Source organism: Penaeus vannamei, chromosome 34 (genome assembly GCF_042767895.1).
Source record: "Penaeus vannamei isolate JL-2024 chromosome 34, ASM4276789v1, whole genome shotgun sequence".
In the NCBI taxonomy this organism is placed as follows: Eukaryota; Metazoa; Arthropoda; class Malacostraca; order Decapoda; family Penaeidae; genus Penaeus; species Penaeus vannamei.
In genome coordinates this window covers 6,334,870-6,342,369 of record NC_091582.1, presented here as the reverse complement: position 1 = coordinate 6,342,369, position 7,500 = coordinate 6,334,870, and the positions used below count along the sequence as shown (strand labels likewise).

General features: G+C 47.9%; 1 protein-coding gene across 18 annotated transcripts in view; it reads left to right on the top strand.

Moving 5' to 3' along the window:
• The window catches only part of LOC113809654 (uncharacterized), a 258,298-nt gene that overhangs the window by 125,076 nt on the left and 125,722 nt on the right, over positions 1-7,500 (top strand). For all 18 annotated transcript variants that reach the window (XR_011398115.1, XR_011398114.1, XM_070113568.1 and 15 more), the window contains exons 5-9: positions 1-4,386; positions 4,518-4,764; positions 6,360-6,677; positions 6,891-7,082; positions 7,261-7,452. The exon at positions 1-4,386 is cut by the window's left edge. Coding sequence is in view for 16 of the 18 variants with exons in the window: in XM_070113568.1 (XP_069969669.1) it covers positions 1-4,386; positions 4,518-4,764; positions 6,360-6,677; positions 6,891-7,082; positions 7,261-7,452 (5,335 nt within the window). In the remaining 2 variants the exon portion in view is untranslated. The remainder of the gene's footprint in view (positions 4,387-4,517; positions 4,765-6,359; positions 6,678-6,890; positions 7,083-7,260; positions 7,453-7,500) is intronic.

Sequence of the window (7,500 nt, the reverse complement as noted above, 5' to 3'; positions counted from 1 at the left end):
CAAAATGATGATGAAGTCTTGAATAAGGAGGAGAAGGAAGAGACAGATGACAGTGGCATGAAGATTAAGGTTGTCACAGAAACTCGAAAGAGGAAAGATGGCTCAACATATTCATTTGAATATGTACTGCGTAGCTTCCAGGGCACAGAGGAAGACGTAAAGAAAATGCCAGTAGGAAGTGCTTGTTCTTCTAATATCGCTGTTAGTGCTGAGGATGAGCTGATAAATGAGGAAGTAAAGGAAGAGGTTCAGTCTGATGGATCAACAGTCAAAACCATCATTGAGCGACGCCGCACAAAGGACGGCACCGAATATCTTCGCCACCGAATCATGAGGATTCCCAAGATGCCTGAGCCAGTGTTGCAAGTGGCCAACTTGGAAGATGAAGTCTTGCAAGAAGAGGTCAATGAGGAAACATTGAGTGATGGTACTCACTATAAGGCAGTGACCGAGCGTCGCCGAAGCAGTGTGTCTGGTACTCAGTACACTCTTCGAAGGATGTCAAAGGTGTATCAGCAGGCAAGCATCCACCCGAAGACTGCTGAAGATGAGATCCTCGATGAGAATGTAACTGAAGAAGAAACAGATGAAGGCACTATTATCAAGACAGTGATACAAAGGTATCAAAGACCAGATGGCTCTGTTTACACAACACACAACATTCAAAAGATGTTTAGCTCACCAGCACCTGTCACATTTGTCGGGACTGAGGAGGATGAGCTGATTGACCAGACAGTAGATGAGGAGGAAACAGAAGATGGTTACATCATCAAGACTGTGACCGAAACACGAGAGAGGTCAGATGGTGTGCGGTACACAGTAGAACGAACAGAGAAGACATCAAAGCATGGATCTCAAGTTCACATTTCATTCTCTGAAAATCGCCATCAGAGGCCTGAGGAAGTTGTCCAGGTCAGCAGTCCAGATGACACCCTTGTGAGTTCTGAGGAAGAGCAGCACGAGGAGGAAGATGGCACTATCATCAAGACCATCACAGAAATTAGGCGTCGTGTAGATGGAACTGAGTACACCTCCAAGACCATCATAAGGTCCACACCTGTCCTTGTGCCAGAACGTGAAACCAGCTATGTAGTTATCAGGCCTGAGGATGGTGATGATGAGTCGGAACTGTTCCCATCACTTGAGGACGAGGTTGTTTACACTAGAAAGAAGCAAGAAACCGATGAATATGGCAATGCCATTACTGTCATCATTGAAACTCGCCAGAGCAAGAAGACTGGTGAGAAGTATAACATTACAAAGAGGGTGCACACGAAGGATGTCATTATGACCGACGAAGGTGAAAGGGAAATTCCAAAGCCAGTTAAGAAATCAACTCTGGAGGCAAGGATTTCGCCAGAAAAGAAAAGACCATCAGGTGATGCACCTGACGAAGAACCGGACAATGTTCCTTATGGATCGGTTTCTGCTCTAAAGAACAGATTTACTCCTGGCAAGAAGTCAGAACCAACAACAAAGTCTAGCAAACCTGATCGTGTAAATACATCAAGCAAAAAGAAATTCTTTGAAGAAGCAGCCAAGACTGCAAGTGCCGAGGTCACAAGTCTGAAGTCCTCTCTGAAGAAAACAGAACCTAGAGATAAGCCAAGGGACACCGATGTAGATGCGAAACGTGATCTCCTGCCTTCCTTCACAGATGACAAAGCATCAGTGGAGGTGAAACTGCGAGTTGAAAGGGATGAAGCAACTGTTGAGAAGGTTACCATGCAGAATGTTACTAGTGAAATCACAGAAGAAACTGATGTCACAGATGCACAAGAGACAGATATTAAAGACTTGGATACTGAAATTGCCAGGTTGGAAGAGGAAGAAAATGAAAAGTACGGACAAGAAGAGCCTGAACCTGAAACAGATGAACCTGATGAAGATGATTTAAGGGATGACAAGGAACCAGAAGATGAGATGTCCTCACCTACTGAAGATGAGCCTCAGGAGCCTTCCAGGAAGAGACCAGACACAACAAAGAAGGCACCTATTACCTCAAGGACTACCAGGAGGAAACCAGAAGATGAGCCAAAGAAGAGGCGTGAAGTAAGCCCAAGGAAGAAGCCAGAGGCTGATGAGCCCTCAAGGCGAGTCCCTCTTGGATCCAGGAAAGCCCCAGGCAAGGACGACTCTCCTACACGTCGGGTACCATCACAGAGAGATCCTGTTGCTCCCAGGGACACCAACAAACGTGCTCCTAAGGGAACCACATCCCCGCAGCGTGTCCCCAGTTCCCCAGCTCGTGGACGATCACCCATCAGGTCTGGTGTGTCAACTCCACGAGAGGTGACACCAACAGGCAGAACGTGCTGCAAACGTCACAGGGAAGCAAATGAATCAGAGCCTGAGAGTCCGACCAGGACCCCAAAACCAGAGCAAACCAGTCCTACTCGATCAAAGAAGCCTGAGCCTAGCAGCCCAACCAGGAAGTCAGCACGGTCGCCACCTCTCAAGAAACCCCTCTCCCCTGAGAGTAAGCCGAAGATGAATGGTGATGTTCGTCGTCCTGAGCCAAGAACAAATGGAGATATTGGAAGGAAACCTGATGACAAGACTCCAAGGTCAAGGAGACCAGCTGAACGACCCAGTGAACCTGATAGAACGTCTGCACGACCAACAAGGCCATCCCAGTCTCCCAGGAAGTCACCAACAGCAAGGTCACCTGACAAACGTGAGCCAACCAGGTCTGTTCCTTCAAGAACAACTGATAAGAAAACTCCTGTCACCAAGCCATCTGACAGGACACCCAAGGGCCGATTTACAGAGCCAGACTCTAAAGTTAAACCAAAATCTGGAGCCAAAGAACCAGTCGTTACCCTTCCTGAAACACCCATGACAGAAGATATGAGGCCTCTTCCATCTGACGAAGAGTATAGTCCCAGAATAGAGGATGTATCAGGTGAGCCAGATCTGCCTTACCACACTGTCCACAGGCCCTCCATTGTCCGTGAGCCGTCAGAGTACCCCTCTGATGGTCAGGAGGCTTCAGACTCCTCTCCAGAGGACAGACCAGAGGAGCCTTCTGAAGAGGAAGAGCCTCAAGATAAGAGGAAGAAGCCTGTAGATGATGAGCCAAAGGATGACGGTATTAAGCCTAGAAGAACAAGGCCTTTAGAGAGTAGGCCAAGTGACAAGAATATCACAAAGGAGCCTGAAACATCCAGAAAGAAGGCACCGGATACCAAACAGTCTCCTAGAGATAAGCCATGGTTGGCAGATAGGAAGAGTATATTTGAGAAGAAGCCAAGTGATACTAAACTTACTCCTAAACCTGAAGAAGATAAGAAGACACCAGATAGGAGGAGGCCATTTGAAAGAAAGCCTAGTGATGAAAAGATGAAACCCAAAGAAGCTGAAAAGCCCAAAGATGAACCATCAGAAGATACATCTCCAAGTGAAGATGAGAACAGAGAGAATGGAATGCCCGAGGAAGCTCCCAAATATGTCTCTCCAAAAGAAAAATCTCCAGAGCCTGAACGCTTGCGAAAGAGACCAGAGGAAGTCACCTCTAGAATCCTTGAGGATGTTGAAAAATCAGTGTCCTCTCAGATTATCACAGAAAAGAAGATCACAACAACAGATGTTGCAGCCAGGAGATCTGCCTTTGATCGGAAGACTCCAATTGAAAAGAAGAAGGATACTCCTACTAGGAAGCCATCCTATGAAATTAAGGAATCTGTCTTTGCAAAGAGGTCACTCTTTGAGCAACCCAAGCAGGATCCAGTTCCATCACCCATTAAGCGTCCTACATTGAAGTCCACCATTAAGAAGGATGATAAGCCCAAGGAGCCAGAAGTTCGTAAGCCTTTGAAGGAAACAAAGGAGCCAGAGGAACGTAAACCTGTCAAGGAGCCGAAGATTGTCCCAAAGTATTTCCATCCACTTGGTGATGATGAGGATGAACCAGTCGAAAAGACTCCCAAGGAAGAGGTGAATGAGGACATCAAGATCACATCCAGTAAGCTGGTGATGAGTGCCATGGCATCGACCAGTCAGACCACCACAAAGGAGGTGAGAAAAACAACCAGAAGAACAGAAGAACCCTCGGATGATAATGACGATAGACCCGAAGACGACCGCCCGCACAGAAGAGAGCCCTTCAGCAGGGAAGGCTCTCCGGCTATGCACAGCAAGGAGGCTTCCCCTGCCCCACGTAGCAAGGAGGGCTCGCCTGCTCCCTTCAGCAAGGAAGGATCTCCAACTCGCTTCGTTACAGGGAAGCCAGTGGACAGCGGTATTAATCCTAACAAGATTCGCCGCATTGAACGAGCCGGCAGTAACAAGAAGTTCTTTGAGGACTTGGAGGTCTCACGAGAGAACCTACCAGAGTATCTCAAGAGCATTGAAACAATATTCGACATCACAATTCTTGATAGCATGGTAAGTATTATTATCAATTTTTCATACTCATGACTGTAACTTTAGATTTTACAAATGAAGACTAATGTATTTTATATTGAAACTATATGTTAACTTAATTTTCGACACTGCTCATCATGAATGTGTTACAGCTAGAAAAAGCAGAGACCTATGAAGAGCGGCGTCTCATCCGAGGACAAATGCGACTGGCCAAGCGTCCCTCCACCACCCCGGGTACCACGTCGTCACCTGCCACCTACAAGCGCTTCGTGGACATGACACCTTCGAAACCTTCACCCACCGCTTCACCGCAGCCAACGCGTCGTGTCGACAAGAAGCCAGAAGAGCCCAGAAAGGAGCCCAAATCCGATGATAAGAAGCGCAAACCAATCTCCAAATGTAAGCATGATAGCTTTCTCTCATTCACTAATTTTATCCGTCAGAGAGAGTTAGGCTTTGGGGTATTTTATTTCCTTGATATCTAACAGCTACTGATGACTAATATTATGCTTTATTAGGCTTGAATGAGCTCCCACTCTCTAATATTCAGAAGATATATCAAACACGACGAAGGTGCAAGTTCAGATTACCCATTCTGACTAAAGAATCCCTTGTGGCTTGAGAGACTTGCGTGATATTTCAGCTGTGATGAATACTTACAGGTCCTCCCCAGAACAGGCACGCTCGCACTAAAACAGTAACTCCTCCCCCTCATAGCACTAACGCTTAACTGAACTTTTGGCCCTCACTAGCACTCCCTTCGCTGTCTATCCTGTCCCACGCCAACAAACAAGGCTCCATGCGCACCTCCCCGGGCAATTTGGAGACCTCCTCCTCCCTCACAACTTCCACCACCAACATCACCTCCACCACCACGAGCTCGAGTGCGCACGCCACCCAAGGAGAGAGTAATGCCCCAAAGAAGCTTTTCACGAGGCAGAACTCCCGCACAGACACTGAGGGCTTCGTCCTGTCTCCCGTCAGAGACAAAGACGGTAGCCTGATGGTGGGGGTGAAGGGGATCGTGTATAAGATCAAAAAGTTCGAGAGTGAGTACAAGCTGACGACCGTCGTGGATCGGCTGTAGGATCTAGAGATTCTTGGAAGATCGGGGTACGAAGAAACACGTAGTAGGTGTCTGGTGCGGTGAATTATTGATGAGATTGACAGTGGGAAGGGGTCTCGAGTGCCCGATTTTTTTTCCGAACGTTGATTTCCGATGCCCCGACTAATGTGCTAGCTAACCCAGTCTATTTTATTGATACAAGAACACAGTCTGTTAATCTGATCAGTAATTCACTTTAGTTTGCCCTTCTCTTAGTGGAATAGAAGCTTGACTAAATCATGCGCTGTGAAAGTCCTTTAGAAAGGATTGACTTCGTTTTTTTTTCAGACGGAAAGAAGTGATTGCATGCAAGACGATTTATTTTGGTTGTTTATCCCTTATTGTCATAGCCACTAGTCCGCCGTCTATGCCATCACATGATTACATGAATTATCATGTTAGATTAGTGGAATGAACATTTTAATTTTATTTTGGTCAGTCATTGGTTATGTTGCTCCTCACTCTGACCCCATACTCATCTGAGGCTTTGCATGCGCTATGCATTTCGGTGCTTGCTTTCGAAAATTGCATCTTGAAGGTAAGGAATTTGGTCCTTATTACAAGCTGCATAGAGACTGGAATCCTATACAAGTACCCGGGAGCAAGCGGATCTTGTTTTCCTAGCATGCTCATTATTTACTTGTATATTTGCTTATCATTTTTTTTTATAGGTACACGTGTGTGTGTGTGTGTGTGTTTGTCTGTTTATGTGTGTGTATACATGTGTGTGTGCCTGTGTCCGTAAGAGAGAGAGAATTTATGTGTGTGTGTGTGTGCGTGCGTGCATGTATTAAGAGATACAGTCAGCATTTCATGTATACAATCATAGCAATGTCGTCCCACGCGTTGCGCTCTGGTGATGAAAGCCGCTCGCCTCTCCCTTGCCCAGCGGAGGAACCGCGTTCCTCCCCCTCGACGCAGGAGGCCGGAGACACCCCGTCTACCCGCCGACCTGCCTCCAGCCGACCCGACCCGCGGGATCGCCAGCCTGAAGACGAACCCGACAGGGAACCACGCGCAGAACCGACCCCGGAGCCCACCAGGGAACCTGAGGAGCGAAGGAGGTCTCCAAGGAAGGACGCAGACGAAGAGCCCAGAAGATTCCAGGAGCCCAAGAAGGAGGAGGAGCCCAGGCCCAGGTTCGGCAGGACCACCAAGCCTGAGGAGCCCAAGTCGGAACCTGCGGGCAAGCGGCCGACCAAGACAGGTGTGTACTCGGCCCACTCGGCCCGTGGTCCTGGCACTTTTGTTTGATTTTGTTGTGCTGTTGTCTTACTTTTAGTTTCTCTATGAAAACCTTTTATTAGATATGATATTGACGATGATAAGTAAAATAGAATTTAAAAATATCAATATCACTATCCACGTACAAAATCATTATAATCCCATATGTTGACAAGTAACGTCCCTACTCTGCTAGCCCCCGCCAACGAGCCTTACTCAGAGCCGCTGCGGTACCAGAAGGGCCAGAGCCGAACGCCAGCCCAGACGGCGCCGCCCCAGTCTGACGTCGACAAGATCGTGAGCGCGTACGGCGTTGGGCCCACGGACGACAAGGGCATGCCGCTGTTCGGGCTGAGGGCGCTCAAGAGACGCTCGCCCGCCGTCACTGGTACGTGTTTCGAGTCGATTGAGCGAAGTGAGCAGCGAGTTTCGAAGTTGCATTTCTTATCATTTCTTATTTCTTATATTTCGTTGTCACTAAAATGATGGTGTCAATGAATATTATGAACTATCATATCACCCCTTCACCCCATCCACCTAATTCTTCACGTGTCACCGCCCTTCAGAAACGCCGAAGGAGGAGGAACCAAAGCCGGAGGAGCCAAGGAGAGCCCCCGAATCCGACGGGGAGCCTTTATCAGAGCCCGAGGAGAAGCCCAAGAAGGACACGTTCGAGCCCACCGACGCTTCTGGACGGCCCCTCTTCGGCCTCCGCGCCCTCAAGAAGACCACGACGGAGACGACGAAGGACACATCCTGTGAGTTATACCTTTAAGTTCCCGTTTTCTTTTTATTCAACGTTGTCT